The sequence below is a fragment of the Symphodus melops genome (assembly GCF_947650265.1).
Source record: "Symphodus melops genome assembly, chromosome: 7".
Lineage (NCBI taxonomy): Eukaryota > Metazoa > Chordata > Actinopteri > Labriformes > Labridae > Symphodus > Symphodus melops.
In genome coordinates, this window is record NC_136697.1 from 16274020 (window position 1) to 16300603 (window position 26584).

General features: G+C 40.9%; 4 protein-coding genes across 4 annotated transcripts; 2 read left to right on the forward strand and 2 right to left on the reverse strand.

Moving 5' to 3' along the window:
- Positions 1-3079: 3079 nt before the first annotated feature.
- On the reverse strand, positions 3080-6021 carry otol1a (otolin 1a). The gene is made up of 5 exons (XM_079347771.1): positions 5912-6021; positions 4819-5282; positions 4660-4740; positions 4459-4521; positions 3080-4180 (listed from the first exon to the last, which is right to left on the reverse strand). The coding sequence occupies exons 2-5, from the start codon at positions 5258-5260 to the stop codon at positions 3303-3305; spliced, it is 1464 nt and encodes a 487-aa protein (XP_079203897.1). The 5' UTR covers positions 5261-5282; positions 5912-6021; the 3' UTR covers positions 3080-3302.
- Positions 6022-8858: 2837 nt separating this feature from the next.
- Positions 8859-15942, forward strand: ppm1la (protein phosphatase, Mg2+/Mn2+ dependent, 1La). The gene is made up of 4 exons (XM_079348150.1): positions 8859-9899; positions 13235-13409; positions 14664-14825; positions 15101-15942. Exons 1-4 carry the CDS (start codon positions 9501-9503, stop codon positions 15451-15453), a joined length of 1089 nt encoding a protein of 362 aa, XP_079204276.1. The 5' UTR covers positions 8859-9500; the 3' UTR covers positions 15454-15942.
- Positions 15943-17169: 1227 nt separating this feature from the next.
- Positions 17170-20187, forward strand: arl14 (ADP-ribosylation factor-like 14). The gene has a single exon (XM_079348159.1). The coding sequence runs from the start codon at positions 19475-19477 to the stop codon at positions 20078-20080; it is 606 nt and encodes a 201-aa protein (XP_079204285.1). The 5' UTR covers positions 17170-19474; the 3' UTR covers positions 20081-20187.
- Positions 20188-22807: 2620 nt separating this feature from the next.
- On the reverse strand, positions 22808-25454 carry LOC306826675 (zona pellucida sperm-binding protein 3-like). The gene is made up of 8 exons (XM_079348147.1): positions 24954-25454; positions 24706-24821; positions 24463-24566; positions 24179-24356; positions 23951-24065; positions 23747-23832; positions 23331-23602; positions 22808-23042 (listed from the first exon to the last, which is right to left on the reverse strand). The coding sequence occupies exons 1-8, from the start codon at positions 25350-25352 to the stop codon at positions 22993-22995; spliced, it is 1320 nt and encodes a 439-aa protein (XP_079204273.1). The 5' UTR covers positions 25353-25454; the 3' UTR covers positions 22808-22992.
- Positions 25455-26584: the final 1130 nt, after the last annotated feature.

The window sequence follows — 26584 nt, forward strand, 5'->3', positions numbered from 1 at the left end:
CCCATTTTCCATAACTCCCGCATTACGACAGCAGCAGCAGCAGCAGCAGTAGCAGCAGCTCTAAGACGTTTTTTTAAACTATAACTGCTTCCAGGGGGCATCAGAGACATCCAGGTGTTTGGAGACCCCTCCTGTGCGAGGACTGACTGAGGGGTTCTTGGGGGTTAATACCTGCCAAACATTTACCTGCTTCAATGCTCCCAACTCTCCAAAAACACACAAAAAGAGAGCGGATCCAGGGAGTGTGTAAGGGAGGGATTGAAAGGGAGGGAAGGAGAGGAGGCTTGTTGCCTTGTACATGTTTGTGTGTTTGTTAGAGCAGGCTTTATTGAGTGTGTGTGTGCTTGGTCTGCGTGGATCTTTGTGTGTGTGTGTGTGTGTGCGTGCGCAAGGGAGCAGGCGTGTGTGTTTATCAGCTCAGTGCAGATGGGTGGCAGAGTGGCTCTTGCAGCCAAATGATTCAGTATGCTAATGAGTTGTTATCTGTGCTGCTGCAGGAACAATATACTGTCTTTCTCACAGTGGGAATCCAGCCTGCTGGGAGCAGATTACACTGCACACACCGCCAAGGTAGTTATTTATATTTTCACACTGAGCAGGGGGAAATACATAAATGCATACACACACACTCACAGATAGGCCTGTAAACAAACAAACAAATACAATTTTTACAAACATCCACACCACCCGCACACACACACACACACACACACACACACACACACACACACACACACACCAACATCATCATCACGGACAGCAGCTTAAACAAGGTGGACATGTGTGGTAAATTGATGTTTTTCTATAGTAGATGGGGATGCCACACTGGGCTTTCCTCCTTAGCAAGTTTGTTAAAGAGTGTTAAATTCATTTTTAGAATTGTTACTAAAAATCACAACTGCCATTCATTCAAATTACCTTCAATGTTTCCCAGAGTGAAATTGTATCTAATGAAGTCTCTTGATTGCATTTAAACTTTTAGTTTAAAAAAAAAAAATACCTTGATTCCTGTTAACATACAAAGCCAATGATGAACTTAACCACAAAAAGGATCATATACAGACAGATTCAGAACTACGCTGTTATTCTGAAATATTTTTGAATTTTTTAAAATTTCAAATAGCAGCATTTAATTTGTATGCTCATGACTTTAATCCTTTAAGTATGAGCTCTGACACTGGACTTTTTAGAGTATGACCTGCTTATCAATTATTCCACATGGATGCATGAAACACAAGCTATGTTGATGCTGATTCTTGGACATGGATAAAAATATCAATCCCAGAGATTTTTTATGGTACAGTATTTCATCTAATTAAACAGGCTTGTGTCTCTATTGTGCCAAACACGACAGTCCAGGCAGGGAGTAATTTACATGTAGATGTTATTAAATTGTAGATTAATGCAATACTGCTATTTATAAATATCTCCCAGACATAGGCCCCATTTTGTTTTGTTGAAACATAAGGGTCAGTGTTTGAGATGTACCTCATGACCAATGTGACAGTCCTTCAGCATAGATTAATATTTGATTTCAATTATTCAGATATTCCAGAATACAAAACATAACATGCTATGACAGCACAATATGTATGATTAGGATATAATTAGAGTTCCATCTCTCTGTCTCTATGTGGCTTATTAAAGCAAATGAAGAGACTGATTTTTCCACATTATTATTAATGTGTGAAACAGCTGCGGCAGGGTAGGTTTAAGAATTAGTGACAAAAAGCATGCCACAGAAACAGGCTTTTTCCCCCCATGCATAAAGATGTATTGTGAATTACTTTACATATGTTTGAAAGAAAGCAAGACGAGATTTGTCGTTGTTGTTTGTTGTTCTCACACATAGAGACAAAAACAAGAAACAAGCATCTTTATCATGGGGCACCAAAAATGAAAACCGAGAATTTTGGTTGCAATATATATTAAAGATACTCCTCTTGTCATATACTTGGTCATATGTCACATTTTACGTCTTCTTGTTGAAATACATTTGAAGAGATAACTTGTCATGTCATTCAAGTTAAGACTGTCAGTGATTTCAAGTTTCCATCCAAATCTGGACTTTTGTCAAAGTTAGAAAAAGACACGACTCTTCTTCTTTTTTCTTTTTTTTAATTACGTATATCCTGAACCCTATAATGTAATTATTATGACGCTGCACACTTCAACTTCTGGAATGTACTCTTAAAATGATGCACCACAACCTAAACATGCCATGTAACCTCGCTCAGAAATGAGATATATTGTTGCTCTGTGGAAAATGAGTTATTGTCATTTCTGATCTCGGAAAAGGTCGTGGCAGTTTACAGTCTAATGAGATATAACCTTTGTAAAAGCCAAAGCTATTTTTTATTGTACAGTGTGTGTGCAGCAGAGTATAATTTATAGTGCATTCATCTCTCTGTGCTACATAGGGTTATCACCTCTGCTATGCTCTGCGATAGCCAATCTGTTGTTTGTGTAATGTCAATGAAGAGTCATTTTTACTTGTATAAACTTCTGGGTCGTGGTGTTTTATTGTGTTCCTTTGCTTCTAAACTCCTTTAAGTAGGTGGTGATGATGAGAAGGTAAAACAAATCTTTTAACTCCTAATTTCTTCTACAGCTTCAGAGTTGTATTACCCATCATGTCTGTTGCCTAGAGAATCATAATGGTTACATATTGAGCCAAATGCAACGTTTCTATAATAAACTAGCCGTGATAATAATGGAAGTCTTCAATATTTTTCTTTTCATGTTCTCAGAAAAATATCTGCATTGAAGGATTAGTTGTTTTCCAGTCAGTATGTGGCTCACAACATGTTCGCTTTGTAATTTCTTTGTGTTTTTCAAGTGTTTATTATTGAAATGTGGGATCTGGTCATTTAGACTTTACCTTGCTGCAATTACTTAATTACCTTTTTTTCCTCATTTTCTCTGTACTGATTCAAACATTACCGTACTCTTCTCATAACAAAACTTGGGCACCTTACACCCTCTAGTGGGAACCTACTGCAATCATGGCTTATTTTATCTCAGTTGTTTCCTGATGTGAATTGGAGTCACAGACACACTTTGTCTATTGTATTCCGATCGTAATAACAAATAGCACATCCAAAACTACTTCTGCATAAACAAAACTCAAGTGTGATGAATTTCATGCAAAGTCAGTTTTAATGGCCTCATCCATCTACAAATACAGCAAGGAAAGCAGAATGTTTGGTATGAAAAGCATGACACCATAGCAGCAAATGAACTGTATCACAATCTGACAGAGCAGTGCAACAGGCTTAAGGAAATTACATTAAGAGCTACAGTTACATATTTTCCACGACAGGAGGGGTGTTCTTTAAGTCTGGGTAAAGCAAGAAGCCGGAAAAGGTGCTGTCGTCCTCGCTGCTGGAGTACACCCCATTCCAGTCTCTGAGCGTCTCAAGCCATATCTGGTCACCTTCGTTTAGCTGCAGCAGTGCCAGGTTCGATGCCTGATCGATGTCCTGGCCGTACAGGGAGTCCCGAGTCCGCAACTTCCGTATACCATTCACCACTAGGGCGGCACGGACAGGCCGGTTTCGCACAGTGATGTGGTAGCTAAATAAGTAGACCCCTGGGTAGGTGACATTAAACTTACTAAGTACAGGATCCCAGTGCCCCTCCCCATTATAAAAAACCTTGTCAAACTTCACAGGCAGGCTGGGTGGAGGGAAGGACCTGCTGGGGAACAAGCCAACACTGAACGCGGAACGAACCTGCTCCACACTCTCTCCTGGTGAACCTTTAGGGCCTCGAGGCCCACGTGCACCTTTAAGTCCCCTCTCCCCCCTCTGCCCCGCCATCCCCCGCCCTCCTGGAGGCCCTCTTGCACCAGTTTCGCCCTTCGGTCCAGGGGGCCCAGGTTCCCCTCTTGCTCCTTTTGCACCGTTAGTTCCATTTAACCCTGGGGGTCCCAACCCACCTCTTGGACCAGGGGGCCCACGCTCACCTACATCCCCTTTCTCGCCTGGTAAACGCTCGCCAGAGAATCCCTGTTCCCCTTTCTGACCCTTTGTTCCAGCTACCCCAGGGGGACCCATAGGCCCCTCTCGCCCGGTGCTGCCCCTTGTCCCATTCAGGCCAGGCTCTCCTCTTTCCCCTGGGTCCCCTTTCAGACCACTGAAGCCACGGTCACCTTTTTCTCCTCTAGGTCCAGGATCACCTGCATCATGAAAAGTCATGCACAAAGGAAGAGGGACATATTTACTTAGAGTAAAGCAGATGTATACATATAAGTGGACATACAGTATATTTTGCAAACATATAAAATTTGTATTTATAGCTTCTTTAATCTTATCTTATTCTGTATCATTCAGCATGTTTGAGACTAGTTTTGCACATTAGTTTAGTTCAGTTTATGTTTTTTTACTTGTATGATATCGAGTCGGAAATAAGGCAGAAGAAAGGTCTTTTTCAAAGTTCCCATAAAAGACTACACACCCCTCTCTCCTGGTTTTCCTGGGATCCCAGGGACACCCATTGGTCCTTGAGCTCCTCTTTCACCTGTGGTAGTTTTGATAAATAAAGCATAGAGAGTCACATCCAAAACTAACTTACAAACAAAAACAGTGCTTTGCAAAAAAGAAAGGAGGCACCGAGGGAGACAATCGAAAATTGTCCTGTTGTCAAGCCTTGGTGTACCTATGTCGCCAGTGAGTCCATTGGCTCCGGGTAGTCCGGCTGGTCCTGGAGGTCCTCGGGGCCCTGCTTCCCCCTTCTCTCCTGGAAAGCATTCATTAAAAAAAGTATACAGTAGGATATATTTCACACTACAAAAACTGAAATGATAATCTTTCTTACCAAGAGGCCCCCTCTCTCCTGGTGGTCCTGGTAACCCTCTTTCTCCCTTAGGCCCTGCAGGGCCTCGTTCAGGTGGACAGCACACACAGGAGTTGAAGAAGCATTCGTTGTAGTCAAGGGTGAAGTTTCCAGGGCTGTTACCGGGGGCTACTATGGCATCAGTGTGGAAATCAGTGGGGTAAGGGTCACTGGAGTAGGTAGTGCTATCTGTAGGGGATAGGGAGTAGGCATCCATCATGACCTCAGTTGTCTCATCTGTATGCATACTGGAAGGGGACATGGTGGTGGTGGTTGTCCGCCTAAATCCTCCACCTCCACCTCCAGCTCGAGGGGGTTTCTTGGTGCTCTGAGGTCTGGGCCAGCGTGTGGTTCTGGCGCTGGAGGACAGGATGGCCATCAGAACCACAAGGAGAGACAATAAGACTAGACGAGAGGATGGCATGCTGAGGGCTTGACACCAGATTCTGTATGAGAGACAAAAGACATTATAGTTGCCATATTAAAATGGTCAGTCTTTTAGCATACTGTTACTGCTTTTAGAACACTGTTACTGCTAATACTACACATGCTTTTATCATTTCAGCAATGCAACTGTAAATCTATCCGCTGTTGGACTTTATAAATAATACATCAGTAAGTGAGATATTTCACCTTCTCTTTTGTAAAGTGTTTAGAAATATCATTTTATGAAGCGTTGCTAAAGATTTGAAATAGAGGAAACAAATATCATGAATCAGTAAATTAGTTTTCCTTCTTTAGCCGTAAATACCTACAAAATGTAAGACATCCTCAATTATAAGCAGGTAAATAACTTTGCTAATTAAAATGTCAATTACAGAGACCCAACATGAACACACTAGTGAGCATGTGCTTTGTGTCTGTCAAACGTCCCTCATTTGTAACAGGCAGAAACCACAAACACAACCTGAAAAAAAAAATTTTAAACGGACGGACGGACAGACAGACAGACAGACAGACAGACAGACAGACAGACAGACAGACAGACAGACAGACAGACAGACAGACAGACAGACAGACAGACAGACAGACAGACAGACAGACAGACAGACAGACAGCAATATGTCCATCTAACCTGCTGATGAAGATGGTGTTGACTCTTCATTCCATCTCCTCCAGCTAGTGATGGATGGAGGCTACCCCTTTCCTTATATTGCCCTGGTAGCCTAACTTCTGCACCTTTAAGTCAACACTAGAACAAGGAAGAAAAAACCCAGGGGGTTATTGGGAGGTAGGTGGGCTGGCAGGCACAGATTACATGACTCCTGAGGGATATGAAATAAAGCAGCCAGAATACAATGCAAGACTTTATTCTTTGTGATTAGGGGGTATGAGTCCAGGTTACAACACACCCTCGAAAGTGATGTTGCTTTGTACACAAACAGCAGGACTATAAAATTACGCACAAAGATACACATGTGTACATACACCACCAGTGTATAAACACAAGCTCACACATTGTAAGTGATGAATAACATCTCATAGAAGAGTTACAGAGTACAAACCCCTTGTAGTGACCACACCATCTGGCAGAGGTTCAAAGCACAAAATGTATCACTGTCAACCCGGTGGGAGAGGGATTAATATCCAAAAACAGAAGCTTTGATCTAAACATTGACTTCCTTGATCTAACCAGTCTTAAAAGGTCCAGTAAACCTCACGGAAACCAAAGTACATGCCCCCTCGGAACTACACTTTTTAAGACTCAAAATGTGTGTTGGATTTAGTTTCTTGTTGTCTTCCAAGGTTAAAAAAAACCTGATGAGGAGCAATATGATAGTGTAGGTGACAAAATAATAAATGACCAACGCAGAGTGTCCATAAATACGCTAACCTGTTCACACAAACTTAAGAAAAACAATGTTTTTTAGTTCCTTCTGCTGAATACCCGTAAACCATTGGATGCATTTTTAAAAGCTATTTGACTAATTTCCAAAAGCTATATCACTCAACCACCGTAAATTATGCATAAACGTCACTGCTCACTGATCTCTAAAAAAAAAACATCAATATACCTTTGTGTGATGTCCTTAGTTTAGTTCAAAGTCAACAACAATGACATCCCAACCAGCTTTTGACTTGGTTAGGACAAGTTCAAATCTAATCCACCCAAGAGCTTCAAAATAGACTGACCCCCATTCATCTTGGGGGGCTTTCTTCTTGTCCAAGAAAATTCAACTTATTAACATCTGGTATTTCTGAGTCTCTTGTTAAACTTGAAAAAAATCTAGAAACAAAAATGTCCCATTAACTATTTAATAATCATTATCATTGGCTCTTATAAAACACGTTTTTACTGATTTTCTTCTTTCTAAGGTCATTCAGTGATTTCCCTTGATAACCTCCTAATTACTAAAGATATTGTTGAAGGCCTCGATAAATCAGCTGTCCACAGCAGCCTACTGATTCCAAGCACCACAAAGAAGTGTCTAAAAACAAACGCAGCATTTTTCAAACTCAGATTTTTTTGTACGTTTTGTTGTTTTTAACATAGATTTGAATTGTATTGAATTCACTTGTGGTCATGCATAGAAAGGCATTACTCTTTGATTTGAAATTTAAAAATAAAAATCCAAATATTTTATATTATATGGATGCACATCATCAAATCTAATAGTGAATATGTAACTTAACATAGGTGTGATCAAACTTTCAATAACTGACTTGTGTCATATGTGTGATAGTTGTTGTTGTTTTAATAGGGTTTCTCCTGGAAACACAACTTTTCATCTCTTGACTTTCTGACCAGGAAACACATCACATTAGCTGACTGTAAAAAATGGTTGGAGGTGTATCATACCAGATAGTAACGACAGGTGGCAGTGTAGGGTCAATAAAATATCAGTGGCTCACCAATGCACACATTAAAGTGGACAGCTACTCTTAAATATATTAATGGATCAAAGTGCACTTACAGGTGCGTTCATACTTTCAAGGCACAAACGTATTTGTACGTATGCTCACTTTCAAGGGCATGAATGCACAGTGTGCATTTCATCAAATTCACACATACAACTTCAGTTCATCATGGCAAGAGAACCCTGGCACCCAGGTTTATAAGAATACTTTCAAGAACACTTTCAAATGCACACTTTTAAGTAAACAGCTTTTATCTGTGTTTTTTGCACACATTTAAATAGACACGTTAAAGTGCATACTGATTATTGTACACTCTAAAGTTTACATTTACAAGTGGATGCTTAAAATCAAATAATTACATGTCCATGAGTGTTGATTTTAAGTATGTTCTTAATAAACAAGTGCATCTTCTCAAGTGCAAATCTACAATTATGGTTTGCATATTCAGGTATACAACTTCAGCTGCACACTTTAGTTGCACACTTACAAGTGCACTAAATCAAGTGCACACACATACTGTACAGCAGCAGCAGCAGCAGCAGCAGAATAGCTGCTGCAGTGTTGGCAACAGGATCAGAAGCTCATAGCTGCGAGCCATCACACTGCAGTTTCTTCAGGAAATTCACATTCTGGTCTGTTAACCAAAATTATTATTGTGTAATGAAATGTATTTTTACCATTTACTTTTATAGTTGTTGTGAAGTATTACAGCTTCTGATGTATGTGTGAATTGATTATTTTTTCTATTCTGTTCCTTGTAAAGAGTAAATACAACCTTAAAATGTCTGATGATGAATATGAAGTGAAATTATCACTTTTTACTTGATTGATTATAATATGACAGTATTCAAACACTCAGATATAACATTTTGTAATGAGATATGTTATACGTTTAATCAAATAGGCTAATGAAAGTCTCCGTGACAGACCCATAAAGGAAATAGTTCACAGCAAATGGAAATATCGATACTGATTTTTTTAGTGATTACAAGTTTTGCACGCTTATGAAGATATTTCATTTGATGACATCATGATCTGATTCCGCAGCCTCCGTCATTGGTTAACAAATGTTTGGCATGTCCGTCATATGAGTTTGCGGATGCGCACTCTTGTCATAAAGCTAATGTTAACATTGACGCTATCGCAATGCACTGCCGTAAAAGACTTTCAAAATAAAAGCCAACGTTTAAAAAAAAACAAAAAAAACAGCGGTAGCTTACTGTTCATGTCAATTGTATGCTTTTATTAGGAACACCCCAGTTCGCTTCCGGTCATATGCTCACTCTCGCTTGGTGGTTTCACGAAGCTCAACAATGGAGGCGTGTGTGTGAGAAATGTAGCGTTATTACAGAGACAAGAAGACAGAATATCAAAGAGAAGAAAAAAGGGTCAGAAGCAGAGGAGAAAGGAGGACGCAGCCAGGTCATATCGTCGACTCTCGCTCTCCTACTGTGACTTCAATGTCTCTCTCTCTGGGGTGGGTCTAACCCCAAAAACTCGCTATACAACAATGGGCTGTGGGGGCTCGGGTGGACTCGGAGAATCCTTCTGCAGCTGTTTAGAGAGCCGAGGATAGGACCGAGTCGATGAGGGTGGCCTGTCCGCTTTTGAGCCCCGGTGTCTCGAAGCGAGTTATTCATTGAGCACCAATGCGCTCGTATGTGATATATGTTGATATTCAGTCTTTATACATCGTATCAGTGAATCTATTTTCTTTGTAGTTCGGCTGAGTGGATGAAGTAAGAGGAAAAAAAAAAAAAAAAAAAAAGAGGGGGGGGAGTCGGGCTGCAGTTTGGTCGCGTGTGATGATAGGAGACACAATGACGCTCTTGTCTCTTCTGGGTCGGATCATGCGTTATTTTCTCCTCAGGCCTGAGACATTGTTCCTACTGTGTATAAGCCTGGCGCTGTGGAGCTATTTCTTCCACACCGACGAGGTGAAAACCATCGTCAAGTCCAGCCGGGACGCCGTGAAGATGGTGAAGGGGAAAGTGGCGGAGATGATGCAGAATGACCGGCTCGGAGGCCTCAGTATCCTGGACGCAGAGTTCTCCAAAACCTGGCAGTTCAGGAACAACAACGTCGCCGTGTACTCCATCCAGGGCAGAAGGGATCACATGGAGGACCGCTTCGAGGTGCTCACTGACATCGCCAACAAGAGCCACCCGTCCATATTCGGGATATTTGACGGTCACGGTGGGGAGGTAAGTTGGGACTGGGGGGGGGGGGAGCACAGGGGTTGGGGGGGATGCATCAAATAAATAATTTAAATGAATGATTTGGGAATATTTAAGACTTTAAATACAAATATTATAAGACAATGCCTACAGTAGAAACTCCATAAACAGCACAGGAGCGCTACTTGTTTGAAACTTCCTCCATCACTGTTTTTCTTTTGTTTTGTGTGAGCTCCTCCTCCTCCACCCTCCTGCTGATCAGGGAGTTCACATGGGCTTCATCTCAATTCATGAATTGTGTGTTTTGGGCTATGTGATGTATGTGCAGGTTTTGCATTTCCTACCTCAGTCTCCATCTCTGTCAGTGTAAGTGCTCATGGCTGCTTTTAGTCAATGTGTGCCACCTGTCACACCATTAACACCACTCATCTCACCCCAGAGGTTCCAGTGTCTGAAATACTTCACTGGATGAAACTTGTTGGGTTTAAGAGCTGCTGTTTTCCAGTTTAGCACAGCTTTACCTTTAATAATTTAAACTAGGTATTCAGATTAGAAGGAAAACAATTTAGTCCCAAACTAAAGACAAACAAAGATAACGGAGAGAAGGGGTGACTTGGTCCTCAGAGACTGAGCTGATGTGTATCCAGTTTGGGATTTTGCCTCATAAATAATTTTGTCCGTATTCTTTAGGTTCTGTAGGTTTTCATTACAAATAGACTGTCTTTATTGTCATCACACAATTGTACAACGAAATTATTTGGCTTCTCCATAAAGTGCACATAGCTAAAAAGAAAAACAACAGAAGAAGTAAACAAAAAGTAACTCTGAATCAGAGAAGATCTATCAGTCTTAAAGTCCAGTTCAGTCAATCCAAGACGAGATGTTTTTTTAATGTATTTATCTTTGTCATTATCTTCAAATATTTATTTTTAAAATGTCTTTTGGAGAAGCACATTTTCAAACTCTTTTTGCAAAGATTTTGATTTACTTGTTTATTTGGAAAGTGCTGACTAATGATAAATTGGTTTAGGATCAGATGAAATTATACAGTTGATCAGGATGTTTAGTTTTCTGAATTTTGGCGGAAGGGAAAGGATACCGTGGTTTTAACAACAACAACTGACGGACGACTAAATGAAGTGAAATCAAGCTTCTTGAAGTTGTGTGCAGGGCTGCAGTCGCAGTCGGGAGCTCGGCCTCTCAAACCAAAATGTTCTCCTGCTGGTTTAAAACTCAGCCTGTGTGTCTGACAATGCAAAACATGCACATCTCGTATCATTTAAAAGAAGGAAAAGAGCAGGAAACAAGGGAGCTTGCATTTTATTGTTTTTAAAAGATCAGCAGTAATTGCCATCTTTTGGTTGTTTTCAGTCCTAGAGAGAGAGAGAAAGAGAGAGAGGACAAACAGAGTGAGGCGGGGGGTTTGTTAGCCGCTCAACATCACCCTCTATTCCTGTGCTATAAACAAATATTTATCCTTCCTGTCTGTGCTGATGTATCACTCTTTCTTCTTTCACTTTCTCTCCCGCAGCCTTTGCTTCCTTTCACGTCTACAGCTTGATGTGAATGTGTGTTTATATGTATGTGCTTGTTCTTTTTATAGTATCTTATACTTGTACTCTATTTGCATCCTTTTCTCTTTCAGTTGTAACAGCGGTTGGACCAAGAAAGACAGGGTCACTCTGACATCAACCCTAGAGTGAGAAATAGAAAAAAACACAGTCCCACAGAGAGTTATTATAAATATATAGGACAGGAGTCAGATCTGAAACCCTCCATACTAATGATGTTGGAGGAAAGTTAACCTTGTAATATATATATATTTTTTTGACAAACCAAATATGTGCACAAATAATTAGTTTTCTCTGGCAGTGCGGAGCCTTCAGGTCTTTAATACTCGCCTCACACCGGTCTCTTTTATTGGTTTCTTTTTTTCTCTCTCATGGAGAAAGCGAGCTTTGGCCAAGAATGATAACAGTGGCAAACCACTGCTCCTCTTTGAACGCGCTTTACTGAGAACATTTGCTGTGGAAGCAGGAACTTTGACAGGCTTTCACACTTCTTCGCTGTGTGAAAATGAAATTTATAGTCACACATTGACTCAAAAGGCAGCGATCGCTCATAAAATCCTCAGACGGTGAAATATTTGAGTCATTTAAAGACTCCGGCTTTGGCATTTTCAGCTTTTACCACTAATGGAAATTTATACTTGAAGCTCCCCCCCCCTTCGATCAAGGCTCTCTTGAGTGCTTCTCTCACCAATTAAATAAATGAACGAGTCCACTTGAATGGCAAACAGGAAGAGCGAGAGGGGGGGAGGGGCTGTAGAGGGAGATGGCTTCACTGCAGTGGTCATTCTACATATTATAACCTCTCAACATAAAATCAAATAAAAGTGCTTTTCAGTTTGTTTGAACGGATTCCTTTCTCCTACACGGTCATGAAAACATTGTGCGCTTCAGATGAACATGAATGAAATGCTCTGCTTTGTAGATCTGTTTTGATGGTTTTAAACATAAAAAAAAAAAAAAAAAAGGCATGCTCAGTGCTACGACGAATGCCAGTACGGTAGAGTGGAAAAATTCAAACAAAAATTCCCATGACTCCACGGGAGGACTCGTACTCTGGCTGCAGAGCCGCTGCAGCGCCATCAGCAACGTCATAAAGCAAAAACGTCGAGGCGTGCAGAAATGAAGGGGCTCATTTTTAAACGTACTCTCCTTGGGACTGTCCCTCTTGCGTCGACCGTTTACAGCTTTCAGCTTTTTGATTAGATTTGACAGCTTGAGCGTAAGAAGAAAACCTTGGCGGAGAAAAGGAGCGAAGCAGCGGAAAAGTAAAAGTAAGGCTGGGAGGAGCAGGAGGGGGAGGAGGAGTTCTGTGTTCAATAATTCAACACAGAGCACCTGCTGTATAAAAGTCTGAGCTGTGTGGACCTTATATGAAATCTAATATTAACAACCTTTACAATGGGATTCATCCTGCGTAGAGGATCCCAGTTGCAGATGATAATTCTTGGTAATGTGCTGAAATGTGCGTTCAGCTCGATGAATAACACCGGTGTTTTCCTGTTTAACTGGCTACAAATAAAATCACCCAAGAGCAATCCACAGAGACAGGATGGTTGGTGGTGATACTATGATCAATCTCCTGGTGTCAAATATCAGAGTTCCCTGTTGTCAGTTAGACTCACGTGTCACCACCTTATGACATGAATTTGGGCAACATGTAACGAATGTCATTGGTCGAAGCGGGATAAAAGGAGAAGAAGAAAAAAAGTGATGTCGGTGAAAAGAACACTCAAGTGACACCGCGACGATCCGCTGTCACACATCTCCCTCTGTCTCCCTCCTCTGTCTCAGGCTGCAGCTGACTATGTGAAAGCCCACCTGCCTGACTCGCTGAAGCAGCAGCTGCAGGCCTTCGAGAAAGAAAAGCGAGAGAGCACTCTTTCCTATGCCAACATCCTCGAGCAACGCATCCTGACTGTGGATCGTGAGATGCTGGACAAGCTCTCGGCCAACCATGATGAAGCAGGTCAGGAGGGGGAGGAAGGGGGCGGGGCCTGGGGGGTTTGGGGAGGGGGGGGGGGGGTTGTTGGGAGCATCTATGAGCCAGCGGATAGTAAGTGTTTTAAATTTAGAGCTACACGCCACGTTGATCAGTCGGTGGCATTTGAGACTACTGCAAAAAAAAAAAAAAATCAGTGTCCCTTCATTGTTTGGCTCTATTGAGTGTCGTTTGATTTCTTCGGTGACATCCTAATCGTCGCAGGATGGTTGTGGCTCGGAGGTAGAGTGGGTTGCCTTAATTGTAAGGGTGGTAATTCAATCCCCAGCTCCCTTTGTCCTTGTGTAGGATTTCCTGGATCCTTCGGGAGAACAAACTCAACCTCACATTGCTCCTTCCGCTGGACGAATTAGTGGGAATGATTAGCTCATTAGCGGCCGAGCATGGCTCTAGATAATGGAGTGAATGTCTGTGACAAAGGGTGAATGGGACATGTAGTGTGAAAGTGTATGCAGTAACCAGGAGACTTGAAAAGCTCTGTGTAAGTGCAGTTAATTTGCTCTTTACCAAAAGTAAACAAGTGGCGTTCTCTCTGTGGGACTTTTGTGTTTGTGCACGTTTTACTTTTGTACTTTGGATTTAAAGGTCAACACGACTTTCAACGAAATCTGAGGGTTATGTTTTAAATGTCAAAAGTCCCCACAGGTTACAGTACTTCACTTGGTGATGAAGTCTGATCCCGATGCATCGCTGGATGTTTTTTTGTTATTAAGTGTTGCATCAAACCCCGGCCTGTCGTGGTACAAGTTGTCATCCTAGAGATAGTTTCTTCGATAACCTGGAACTTGGTCTTCTATATTAGTTAGACTGTGATCTTACCCTTCTATAACCGGGTGCTGGATAGCCTAGTGGTTGTGTTTTGCTTCCATGGCTTTGACTTCGAGTCTGACCTCTTTGCTACATGTCACCTCCAACTCTCTCCTCCTTCCTTTCCTCTCTCTCTCTCTCTCTCTCTTCAGCTGTCCTGATAAAGGCAAAAAGGTGTGGGAAAAAACACATCCTGATTAAAAACAACCAAAAATATTTGTATTAACCAATTAGAGCGCATATTTACAGAACATTAATTTTCTTACTTCCTGGTTATTAGCTGTCATAAGTATTGCACATTTAGCTTTATGAGCTCTACATAATTAATAATTTGTGTACAATACAGAATTTCTCTTTTTAAGGTGCCGTTTTCTCTGCCGTTTGCTCTTGTTTTTGCCTTTCTCTTAAATGTAGGGACGACGTGTCTCGTGGCGCTGCTGTCAGACAGGGAACTCACTGTGGCAAATGTCGGAGACTCTCGGGGCGTGTTGTGTGACAAAGATGGGAACGCTGTTGCACTATCACATGACCACAAGCCTTACCAGCTCAAAGAGAGGAAGAGGATCAAGAGGGCAGGTACATGATCAGAGAGACGGTGTTTTTATATAACGCATGTACTAAATGAGCTGTGTTGAGTCTTGTCTGGTTAACTTCAGGGCCGGTGGTTGCCATCTGGTGGTCGATATAGAAATAGCATTGTGTCAAATAAGATCACATGGACAGATGCCTTAAATTCATTCAGTGTTTAATTTTGTTTATTTTTCCAATAAATAAAATATATAATAAAAAAAAAAAAAAAATCCTCTCATATATAGATTAACTAAATTAAACTTGTATTCTATATATTCCAGGAGGTTTCATTAGTTTTAATGGATCCTGGAGAGTCCAGGGAATCCTCGCAATGTCTCGCTCTCTCGGCGATTACCCGCTGAAGAACCTCAACGTTGTCATCCCAGAACCTGACATAATGACCTTTGACCTGGATAAACTTCAGCCAGAGTTCATGATCCTGGCTTCAGACGGCCTGTGGGACGCTTTCAGCAACGAGGAGGCCGTCCGCTTCGTCCGTGAGCGCCTCGACGAGCCTCACTTTGGCGCCAAGAGCATCGTCCTGCAGTCGTTTTACCGTGGTTGCCCTGACAACATCACCGTCATGGTGGTGAAGTTTAAAAGTGGAGCTGGGGGGAGTAGCAAGGCAGGGTAGAAGGCCAGGATCATATATATATATATATATATATATATATATATATAGATATATATATATTGAAACAAGGGCATTTAAACACAATGCATGTCTCATGAAAATCTTCATCAAGTCAAATGCATCAAAATACTAAAACAACCGAAGAAATGAGGACACACATCTAACAGTGAGTTTTCTCTGAACCAGCACACATGAGACTGTGATCTACTACTGTTTACTACACATGCACATGAATGGTACAGCTCCACTGGAGGCTTCCCGCAGAGAAGGCTTAAACTAGTGCCTACTCAACAATTACTGTGCAACTGCAGGGAGCTACTTCAATTGTATGTGCAAGAAAAACAACAGCCTGCCTGCTACATTTTGGGAAGTCTCTCAAGTAATGGATGCATCTGATATCGTATTGAGCTGAAATGTTTTGATGATTGTGAACTGACTCCAGTGGATCCATACCTTTTAATCTATCTTAAAGTGATGCTACAACTGAAATCTGACTTTTGAGCAATATTATTAGTGGTGGTGACGATGCATTCTAACAGCAAGCACTATAAAAGAAACAATGTACCTTTAAAAGCCTTTAACCTATTTTAAACTTGTTCATTCAATATGAATGTTCATTAGTCGTCTATGCACCCAAGTATGTTCAAAATAGATGATTTGCCAAAAGAAGGCTGAATGCAACCTGTTAAATGAACATACTCTGTTTTATTTGTGTACAATTAGTACCGTTCAATTAGGTGGACATTTTAGGTTGCTGTTGAAGTCCTTTGTTGCTATTTTTAGTAATGGCACCAAACTACATCTAGAACATTCTGTTGAGTTGAAGTGATGCTCAAAGGCTAGATTTTGGATGAAGTTCTACTTTAAAATATAACACATACACACTAACAGGTATGTTGCACTTTTTAGAAGTTCTTTTTGGGGGAATTGTAAATTATTACATATCATCCAATTCAAACTGTATATCCTCAGTTTTCATGTATGCTGAACATGATGTTCATCTCCATGTTCTGCAAGTTTATGGAGCGTATAGACGGCTCGAATCAAAGTACTCAAACGACAACTATCAGGGCATGTGCTTGGGCTTATCCCCGTTCATTTGGTAAGCTATCTTTTCATGCACTCTGGTGACTTTTTACAATGGAAGCACAGGGAACAGAGCTGAAGCAGACATCCACACCGCCAAGGGAAAATAAAAGACGACCCAACATGAACTGTACAGGATCAGCAGTCTGTATGCTAGTAGCTTGATATAAGATATGCTTGTAAAGCAATACGACTGGTGTCAGACAACAACAACCTGTCAGAGAGAACTCTGTTAACCTGACTTGATTTTCTGCTGCTTTATGTTCAACTTCTTTTCACCACTGTGTTTCATAATCTATGAATCAATTGACAGAAGCCTTTTTTTTTTTTTAATTATTTAACATGTTCGGCTTACCAAATGCCTTATTGATTTTCTTTATTTTTGAAGAATCTGCTGGGTTGCCAGAACAAACTGTATTTTTTTTTTTGTCATTCGGGGAAGTTTACAATAAATTCAACACATCGCTTTAATCTGAATATGAGTTAATAACTCAAACAAAATGAGCTGATGCTCAGTGTAAAAAAACCCAATGTAAATAAACATGTAAACTACAAGTATTAAACGAACTCATCTTAAATGTGTCTGTTTTTATGTTCATAAAAGCCTTTATTATCAATGCACTAAATAAGTTACATCTCTATGAATTCTGGCAGTTTACTTTGCAGTTGCTTACTCAAGGGCACAACAGAAGTAGATGCACAGCATTAAGTAATTGTCTTTTCTTCTGCTTTTATAATCTGAGTTAATCACTGGTGACATTGGGTTGGTGAGATCAGAGTGAAGTTTGGGGAAAACACGTGGCGTCTACTGAATGTTTGCGGGATAGCACAAATAGTTACCCGTGCCTGCGATGTAACTGAATCCATCTGCAGCCGTCAGGAGGGAGCGCGGACAGCTCGGAAGCGCTCGATGACGCCAAATAGTGTGACTGTCTGCAGCAGGTGGAGAGACCAGAATAGTTCGGACACTGAGTCATCTAAACTATTAGACCCGTATTGCAAGAGACAGGCGTCTGGTAAGCACAAAGACAAGTGCGTCAGACAGTGTTGCGGGAAGTCTTTGCCCCATTTGTCTTGGATTTGGCACTTTATAAGTAAGACGAGTGCGCACAGCCAGGCACAGTACAGGAAACTTGTCGTTTAGCCAACTCAAACGGAAGCAATTGTTGTACAATTTTGCTTGATTTTTACCACTGGATTCTCTGAAGAACACATTTTGAATCAAAGTTACAACATGGGACAACAAGGCTCCAAACCCTCCATTGAAGCGCGGGTGATTTTCCGTCGCGAAGGCGCAGAAGAACTGTGTCTGAAGACGGACGCGTGTTCCACTCCAGCTTCAGTTGTACGCATTCAGAAAAAGGTGAACAATCAGCTTCACTCTTCCAACCGTTCTCTGGAAAAGTCATCACCTCATTCCTGGTCCCAACGCCGCCGTGACTCCGAAGGGCTGGTGTACGTCATGGATAACCCGACTGGTGGCGTGTGGGTGAAACCGGAAGAGAAATGGACCAGATCATGAAAACAAAAAGCAAATCTTCGAGCGATATGCAAATGAATTCCACCATGGAATCAAGTCAGAGCCATCTTGGCGGAAAGCTTTCCTTGAGCTTTGACGTGTCCGTGCAGCCGGATGTCTTGGGTTTCTTTGCCAAGTTGTGCATCCGTGGATCGTTTTCAGTGCATGGTGCAGGAACAAATGGTCCCAGCGACTTGAAGAAGGTGGCAGGACTGATAATTTAAATTTATTGATTTAGTCTATGAGACATTGATACATTCAGTCAGACTGCCGGAGAGGAAGATCATGAAGATTAATGCGCACCAAGATGATGTTTTCATTAGAAATGTATTGTTACCAACATGCTTTTTAAACTAATATGCATTTGTTTTTTAGAATAAATACTCCAAACTTGTATTAAAAATGTGGAGTATAAAGGGGAGCTTTGGTATAGTCAGTCCGAGGAGCTATTTTGGGTGCAAACCATTATACCATCTGCTTGAACCAGTGTGGTTTGTAAACACAGTTCTCTTTGGCTAACTACCCTTAATGACTGGCAAACCTTTACTTATTTTACTTCCTTTTTATTTGACTTTAAAATGTTTAAATAATGTTTTTCTTTTTTGTCAAACACAACACAAAGAAATGTAAAATATATTTATGTATTTTTTTTTATTGATAGGAGACTTTTGAATGAGTGGAAGTCGAAGTCGACTCAACTCAAGAGTCGAGACTTTTTGTCCAGAATGTCTCTGAAAAGCTGATTGGTATCATAACAGCATCAAGTTTGGTTTTATTTATGAGAAGCCCTGGGAAGCATGTGAAGGTCTGGTGAAAGTGTTGGATCAAACAAGAGCTCGAGAGTTCAAATTGTTGTCTTGGTGGAGTCACAAAGGGATGTGTGGAATGTTTTAAAATGGAATTATTGTTATTTTTGGTGGCTGAGGATGCTTATTGTGGTTCAGCTATAATAAACTGCACTATTTTTATTGGCAAGTAAGGTCTATATGTTGTGTCTTATTTTGACCTCGATGATTGTCACTAATGCAGTTTGTGAAACGAATGATATAAACGTTAATTTATGCAACCAGAAATGTTTTGTTTATGCAAATGTGTTCCTTGGTGACAACAATGTTTACAATGGAATACAATAATGGTCCTGTTTTACATGCATACATCAGGGAGGGAAAATATGTTGTAATAGGGTCTATTACTATGTTTTATATAGACGGTATAAAAAGGAATCTCCACTGGTTGGTACAAACTTTGTACCCTGAGGAGGCTCCTTATCAGAGAGAGGGTTACAGTCAGCTTGAAGCTAATGGCTCATCTATTAAATTCTGGGCCACACACTAAGCAAACACCATGCCAGAAGAGTTGTGTCAGAGAAATGTGTGCCTCTCCCTAATCTACTGGTCGTCTTTAGCTCTCTAAATCATGGGACTTCGAGGATCTAAACTCCCACAAGCCCAGATTCCACTCCTGGGCCTGGACAACGCGGGGAAATCGACTTTGCTCTATAAATTGAAACACAACGCGTATGTCAGCACAGTCCCCACTATCGGCTTCAACGTGGAAATGTTCGAGGCCAGAAAGAACCGCAAGAACATCGCAGTGACCGTGTGGGACGTCGGTGGTCAGGGCAAGATGCGCGAACACTGGACGAGTTTCCACCAGGACGCAGCGGCTGTCGTTTTTGTTGTAGACAGCTCGGACAGGGCGCGCATGGAGGAGGCGCGCAAGGAGCTGGAGATCACTCTGAGGAGCGAGCAGCTGAGGGGACGCCCGCTCATTCTTATCGCCAACAAACAGGACGTTAACGGCGCAATGACCGTCACTGAGATTAAGGACACGTTTCAACTGAGGAGGATCTGCTCGGATCGGGATTGGTTCGTGCAGCCTTGTTCTGCATCGACGGGAATTGGAGTTGAAGAGGCCTTCAAGCGTGCAGTGCAACTGGCAAAACAACCATCAGACCCCGGGGCGATAAAGGAAAACATCAAGGACACAGTGCACTACCTTAAAGCTAATCGAAGGCATTGATTTTCTTTGTCTTAATTGTTTTCAAACAACTGCAAGATTATTTTGTAATCAGGCCACATGTGATCTTATTTATAACTGCCTTATACAATAAATCATATTCTAAGAGATCAGACCTTTTCATTAGGCCGATTAAGCCAATACATTTCTCGCATGTAACAGTTTGAACTAAATACTGTATAGCCACGCACTCTTAAGGACACCATAACACAAGCACTATGCTATCAGTGTGTATTAGAACTGCAAAGTAACACATCCGCACTATAAGCTGCTGTGAAAGCGAGTGTATGCTTGTCAGTTCATATGCATTCTTTCAATTATTAAACCCAACCTGATGATCTCACACAGCCAAGGGCGCTGGCAGTCCATCCCCAGGCTGTGAGAGACTGTCATGGTATCAATAGAAGAGAGATAACAAGAGCTGGGAATTACAAAACAAGACAATCCAAAAAATAATTTGACTTGCCTTCTCTCTCTCTCTCTCTGGTGATAACGTATTGAATAAATGTGGAAAAAACGTGATGCAATGCCTACATAATTGGTGATAAAGTTAAGATTGTGTTCTTTACAATAATCACAATGTAGTGGTAAATGTTGACAAGTTGTGACTTTGAAAAATAAATCACGGAGTAAAAGACCAAACGTGCTGGATAAATAACTTAGCCAAAGGTTTAATGTTCATGACCTGGCAACCCAATAGGTTTGATTGTTTTACTTATCAGATAATTATTTTAGATAATCAAAATACGATTAACAAGAACTTAATGATAACTTAGAAAACAGTGCATTAAAGAGGAATAAATACCTTGTACCGAGGTACACAGATTGTTTCTACTGTAAAGGACGTTAATACAAACTCAAATGTCCATTCTCAAACGCTTTATAGTGGGGACCCAGATGAATCCGCCGACTTGTCATGTAGCTTCTCCCATAGTTAACCTGCCTCTATCCTCCCGCACGGTTTCTTCATATATCGGCAGATGTTTGCACTCCTCGTATGAGGGAAGATGAGTGTCAGGAGCTGGATCCATGGATCTGTCCGGCATGCCACTCTCGACCAGCTGCTCCTGTGATGCGGCAGCAGCTGGATGCCCGCTGTAAGGAGGGGGGGGCTGCCTGGACCGTGAACACAACACTCGCTGGACAAAGTATCCCAAAGCGAAGAGAAGCAGCAGAATAAGCACCCCAGAAAGTTTCCGGGTGACCATAGCGATGTTGTAATACGTCTTGTCCACGAACTGCTTGCAACAGGTTACGGCGTTAGTGTCGTTCCCTTGCACGCAGCACACTTGGTCTTCCCGACAAATGTCCTGTCCGCATTTTCGGATGGAATAAGCCGTCCGAGCAAGAAAGTAGGCAGTGAACAAGTTCAGGATTTTGCAAATATAAAACGACATCTGCGTTTTAAAAGCGGAGAAATGATCCAGTGAATCAGTGGAAAAGCTTGGGAATTGGGTGGAACGCGACCTGTCACTTGTGTATAACTCGCTGAAGGATGCGTATGTCGAAACACTGACGCATCATCTAACCCGCTGAACAAATGGATTTACTACAAAAAAAAAAAAAACTTTCAACGAAGAATCAAAACAATCCAATAAATCCAAAGATACACAATTCAAACATTTCAGTTAAGATTTTAGTTATCCATATAGCTTGTGTTCCTGCAACACACGAATATGTTAAAAAGATCGACTCACGAGCCTACAGCCCCTTATTTATTATGCACTTAGCCGGCATTTTTGATGACGTGCTACAGAGCGCACAAATAGACTTACATACAATGTCTTATTGATCTGACATTGAAGTAAATGGGCGCCCAGGAAATCGACCAGTCGAGTCTGAGGGAGAAGTAAGATCAATTGGGACTGTGGGAGGGGACAATACGCCAGCAAAGTCATAGTGGGTGTTTCAGGACCGTGGACAGCGACCAACACGCACGAGAACAATGATACGCGCTGTCCGAGGTTCTGACAACAAAAATAAGTCAATGTTTCAGCTAGCAGCAGCACCATGGATTTCCATTTAAAATATTAATACTCGTGTACATTATGGGGTCAAGCCAGGTCTATCCCTAAAAGGCTTCCAATGGTTTTTGTAGAAGTCCATTTAGTCTATAACGCTGTAAGTGCAAAACATTGCGCATGTCCACAAGGGTTTATGTCAAAATGAAAGGATGGATATACTGTTAAAGAAAGTGCTAACTTCTTAACACAGTACCTGCTGAAAGGCAATTTTATTTGTCATTGTTAAAAATGATTAACATTTTAAATGAAAGAAACGTTCAAGATTATAATTTTCTAAAGAAGTCTGATAATTCTACAGAGACCTGGGCCTTGGTTTGAATCAAATACCCTTCAAGTGATTAATCAATAAAAGTAACTGCAAGCTGAGTTGGTTGCAGATAATGGATGAGAGTGCTCCCTTATAGCATTACGGCTTTTCTCAACCTGCATTTTGTTTTGTATCAAATACACAAACACACAAAGCAGCCTCCTGTCATCAAATTGATGTTTAGACCTAATGGCATTGAGTGCTTCAAAAACAATGCTAATTAAATTGTCGTCTGAGGGTGTATCAAGTTCTTGGCATAAGTGCTCATATCTAGATTTTGTAAAGACCAGATATCAAATAATTGAGAAAATTGTCAAATCATGTTTGATTTGGAAAGATAAGCAAAATGAAAATATATGGGGGAAAATGTGTTTGCAAAGTAAAGATCACAGGAAAACATTTTGTTTCAAATGAGTTCATATTTCAAGTGATGAGTAGCATATATGTCTAAGATATCAGTTTACATCAACATGGCAGAAATTAATTCTGTTATTCCGTCTAAATAGTCTGTACAGTGCCACCAGGAGTCTCAGGATTTCCTGTTCTGTTGTAAAATGGATGTTTTAGAATCTGTTGGCCTTGTGTCAGTTTCTCATTTGCAGGATAGTTATGGGTCCCATCTTTACAGTTTGCTCTGGAAAAGAAATGGAAGTATAAGCCTTGTTCAAAAGTGTAAAAGACTCAGTTTCAATTAGTAAATTATCATTAAAGATTAAAGGAACATTAAAGGAAAACTTAACTGAAACGTTAATAAACAGACAAACCAACACATAAGTAAAAACAATCAAGAATTCAACCATTACAGTGCAGTGTCCAGTTTTATGTAAGAAAGATTGTCTGCATGTATAAATATACCCATAACGTTGGTTTAAAATGTACAAGAGCAAAGAGAATTTGATGATGTAATTAATGTTGCACTTGCCTGCTTTGTACTCTGCTTCCCTTTTCATTAGCCCAGCAGAGGTCAGCCGAGGTTTGTTTTGTCTGCTCTGCTGCATTCCTGGACGAGTGTGGAAATGTGTGGCTGAGTGGTATTCCCGTTTATTCTGGACTGAACTCTCCTGTGGAGACATGGGGGGCCAGGTTTTGGGGCTGGTGGAAGTTGTAGGAGGCTCTGTGATCGGAGGTTCCTCAACAGGATGGGAGATATCACAGCTTCTACAGACATGGTCGTTCCCATCAACAGACCACCAACTGATTAAGAAAACAATTGTTCAAACAAGTGAAACTCAGAACAAAAACATAACGGAGATACTTGAGTGTGAGTGTACATACATATAAACACACAGGACATTTTCAAATGAGGTGACATAACTATCTGCATCATTAGTTTAATACCTGTTCTCAATGAAAGAGCAGGCCCGATCCCAAGAACTGACAGATAACCCGACCGGAACAGCCTTCACGTAACATGTTATGTGGATCTTTGGGAGAGAGTTGTGTGTAAAGTACAAGCAAAGTTTCAAATGTTGCATGGTGTACTGTGAAAAGCATTTTTAACATGAAACAGGAAATAGAATAACGCAGAAAAAAAAAAAAAACCTGATTGCTATTCTCATAGAACATGAATGCATCAAGCTGAAATCTCAGCTTATTGTCTTCTTGTCTTGGTAGAAAATGGGATCTGGAGTTTGTCAGGTAAGCATCAGCAAGACATCTGTGAAGGAATCAAACAAGTCTCATTTCTAACATTTTTCAAGTTGGAAATAAAAGAAATACCGCTGAAGGATTTTTTTCCTCTTCTCTTTTAAGATTTGGTTTTAAACTCACCCGTGACGCTCAATAAAGTTGTACGTCAATGCAGTCTCTGTTTCAGGACTTGGCGTGGCAACACAGTGGTCAACATAGACTCGCAGAGGAATGTGGTTACGGATGACAGCAGAAACTTGGAAATGCATGGGGTCGCCCAGGAAGTAGGAAGACGATGCTCTTTTAAACTGCCAATCATCTGACATAAGGGGATGGAAATTTGAAGGACACTCAAGGCACAAATCTAAAATCACAAAAGCTACAGCTGAGTGAGAATTAAAATAAATGCTGTAGCCTTTTATTACCAGTCATGAGTAGCAGATTAAAGTCTATCTGATCCTCTGCTGAGGCCGTGGAGACAAAAGGAACCCAGGTGGGATGCAGGGAAAATCCATCCACTGCATATTTTCTTCAAAAAAAGCAACAATTTAGGACTGCTTAAATACTGAAGAGAGTCTGACACAAGAATTAAATCATATTTGAAAAAAGAAAAAACATTTCTGAACGCATGATGCTGGAAAAAAAAAAGTATTTAAAAACCAACTTACTTTTCATAATGACATTCAACTGGAATAGCCGCTTTATCCAGTCTAAGCAAACCATCATGAGAGGGTTCCGGTGAGTAGACCAGCATGTTATAATAAATAATCTTCTCCTTAGTTGACTGAAAACACAATGTTAGTGTTTTTGAGAGTGTCAAATTCTACATGGAATACCACAAGAAAATAGTAACTAGTCAGTAAGCATTTGACACCGAGTTAGCAGAACAACAAGAAAAGTATAGCCTACTCCTTACTGAGAGTTTAGTCCCACAGTCCATGAGTTTGGACCGGATGATGAATTCGGCTTCTCCCGATGGCTCTGCACTACACACACTCCCTTCACTCACTGAATCTAAGCCAAGGTGCAGGTATCTACCCTCTATCTGAAGCCCTATATTAAACATGTCTGCCTGCACTACCACCTCCATGGAGTCCGGGTAACAGTGGACCATCACAGGTCGAAGTCGCGCGCTCTGCTGCATTTTGAGGTCAGTGTCTTGGGTCTGAAGGTTTCCATAACTGCTGCCTTGTGTATGAGAGTTCGTTGAGCTTGAGCCTCCTCGGCTTTGAACTGACTGGCTTTCTGTAAGTGTGGAAACTGAGAGAATGAAGATAATCCCCCCCAAAATACTTCTTCGAAAGTGTTGGTCCATTCTTAGCCTCAGACGGGTAGACGTGGAGTGTCGTGTCCAACACTCGGAAGAAATCGCCGCAGCTGTTATTAATCTGCGGTGATTTTGAGCTTTTCGAACACACCTGGGCGCAAGGATGGAGTCAAGCGCTGTTTCACAGACTTCATACTTGTATGGTGATTTCAAACGAGTTGCTGTTATCATTTCTACTTCATCTTATCAATTAAAAATCCGGAAATATAGGACTACATGTCTTGGCCTACTTTTTGTGGTCCTCTGGCTACATATAAACTACACGGTTTAACCTATATCTTCCACTAGATGGCAGTACATGTGCAAAAGTCATTAGATTTTTTTTGAACCCCTGACACCATTTGTATCTCCTGTGACAGACTGTTTCTTTAATATATCTACGTAAGTAATCAAGGCAGCGTCAGAATATCATTTTGAAGAAGTGTAATCATTACTACTTGATTAGGCCAATATTTTTTAATGTAAAAGCAAGCTAAAAAATAGTGCAGGTAAACAAGGCAATATCATTGATACATCTTGTGCTCAAATTAGAAACAAACAAATACATTCCCATGGGTTTTGAGTGTCGGGTTTTATGAAGGCTTCCCCTTTCATACAAAGCAAGATTTGAGAGCTGGTAAGCATGAAAATAAATTAGTTTTAATTTACTCCATGTACAGTATGTATGTATTTAAAAGAAATTGGTGACAAAAGGCAACCAAGAACAAAGATTGTACTGTATAGCAGATGTAAATAGGCCTACAACAAACTTCTCGTGGAATATGAATACAGATTAAACTTTTAAAGAGAGATCCTATCACTGTGTATGTGAGACTTTACTAATATGTTGGCTTAGTAATCAGTGAATAGAACTCCCTAGACTTAGCATTGTCCTCCTCTAGCCCATATTCATCAACCCTACAACCTCCTAAACCAAGCCAACATTATGTACACTGAATAAAGGTTTTCATGTGAAGTTTTTTGTCTTTTCACCAATATTATGTTTTTGCTATTTTGGTGATCATTGTGAAAAACAAATAGCATGATAAGAAATAGATTGTGTCTATAGAAGGGTCATAGCTGTCCTGACTCTGATCCCCCTTTTTAGTTCCTTTATGTCACACACACATTCTCTGTGGAAAAGAACGTCACAGATCTCTCTCAACCCCAAAAGCCACAAACCTCCTCTGTGTCTATTCTCTGGAACACAGGATGAATGAACTTGAAACAGAGAGCTGAAT

What these genes read in the sequence shown, in the direction of transcription:
- otol1a (XM_079347771.1), bottom strand. Translation starts at nt 5,260, where the DNA reads ATGCCATCCTCTCGTCTAGTCTTATTGTCTCTCCTTGTGGTTCTGATG. An exon ending in TGGACTCACTGGCGACATAG is followed by an intron (nt 4,522 to 4,659) that starts GTACACCAAGGC and finishes AAACTACCACAG; the next exon opens with GTGAAAGAGGAGCTCAAGGA. An exon ending in AGGAAAACCAGGAGAGAGGG is followed by an intron (nt 4,181 to 4,458) that starts GTGTGTAGTCTT and finishes TTCATGATGCAG; the next exon opens with GTGATCCTGGACCTAGAGGA.
- ppm1la (XM_079348150.1), top strand. Translation starts at nt 9,501, where the DNA reads ATGATAGGAGACACAATGACGCTCTTGTCTCTTCTGGGTCGGATCATG. An exon ending in GGCCAACCATGATGAAGCAG is followed by an intron (nt 13,410 to 14,663) that starts GTCAGGAGGGGG and finishes TCTTAAATGTAG; the next exon opens with GGACGACGTGTCTCGTGGCG. An exon ending in GAAGAGGATCAAGAGGGCAG is followed by an intron (nt 14,826 to 15,100) that starts GTACATGATCAG and finishes TATATATTCCAG; the next exon opens with GAGGTTTCATTAGTTTTAAT.
- arl14 (XM_079348159.1), top strand. Translation starts at nt 19,475, where the DNA reads ATGGGACTTCGAGGATCTAAACTCCCACAAGCCCAGATTCCACTCCTG.
- LOC306826675 (XM_079348147.1), bottom strand. Translation starts at nt 25,352, where the DNA reads ATGGACCAACACTTTCGAAGAAGTATTTTGGGGGGGATTATCTTCATT. An exon ending in GTTGAATGTCATTATGAAAA is followed by an intron (nt 24,567 to 24,705) that starts GTAAGTTGGTTT and finishes CTTTTTTTGAAG; the next exon opens with AAAATATGCAGTGGATGGAT. An exon ending in TAATCTGCTACTCATGACTG is followed by an intron (nt 24,357 to 24,462) that starts GTAATAAAAGGC and finishes CCCTTATGTCAG; the next exon opens with ATGATTGGCAGTTTAAAAGA.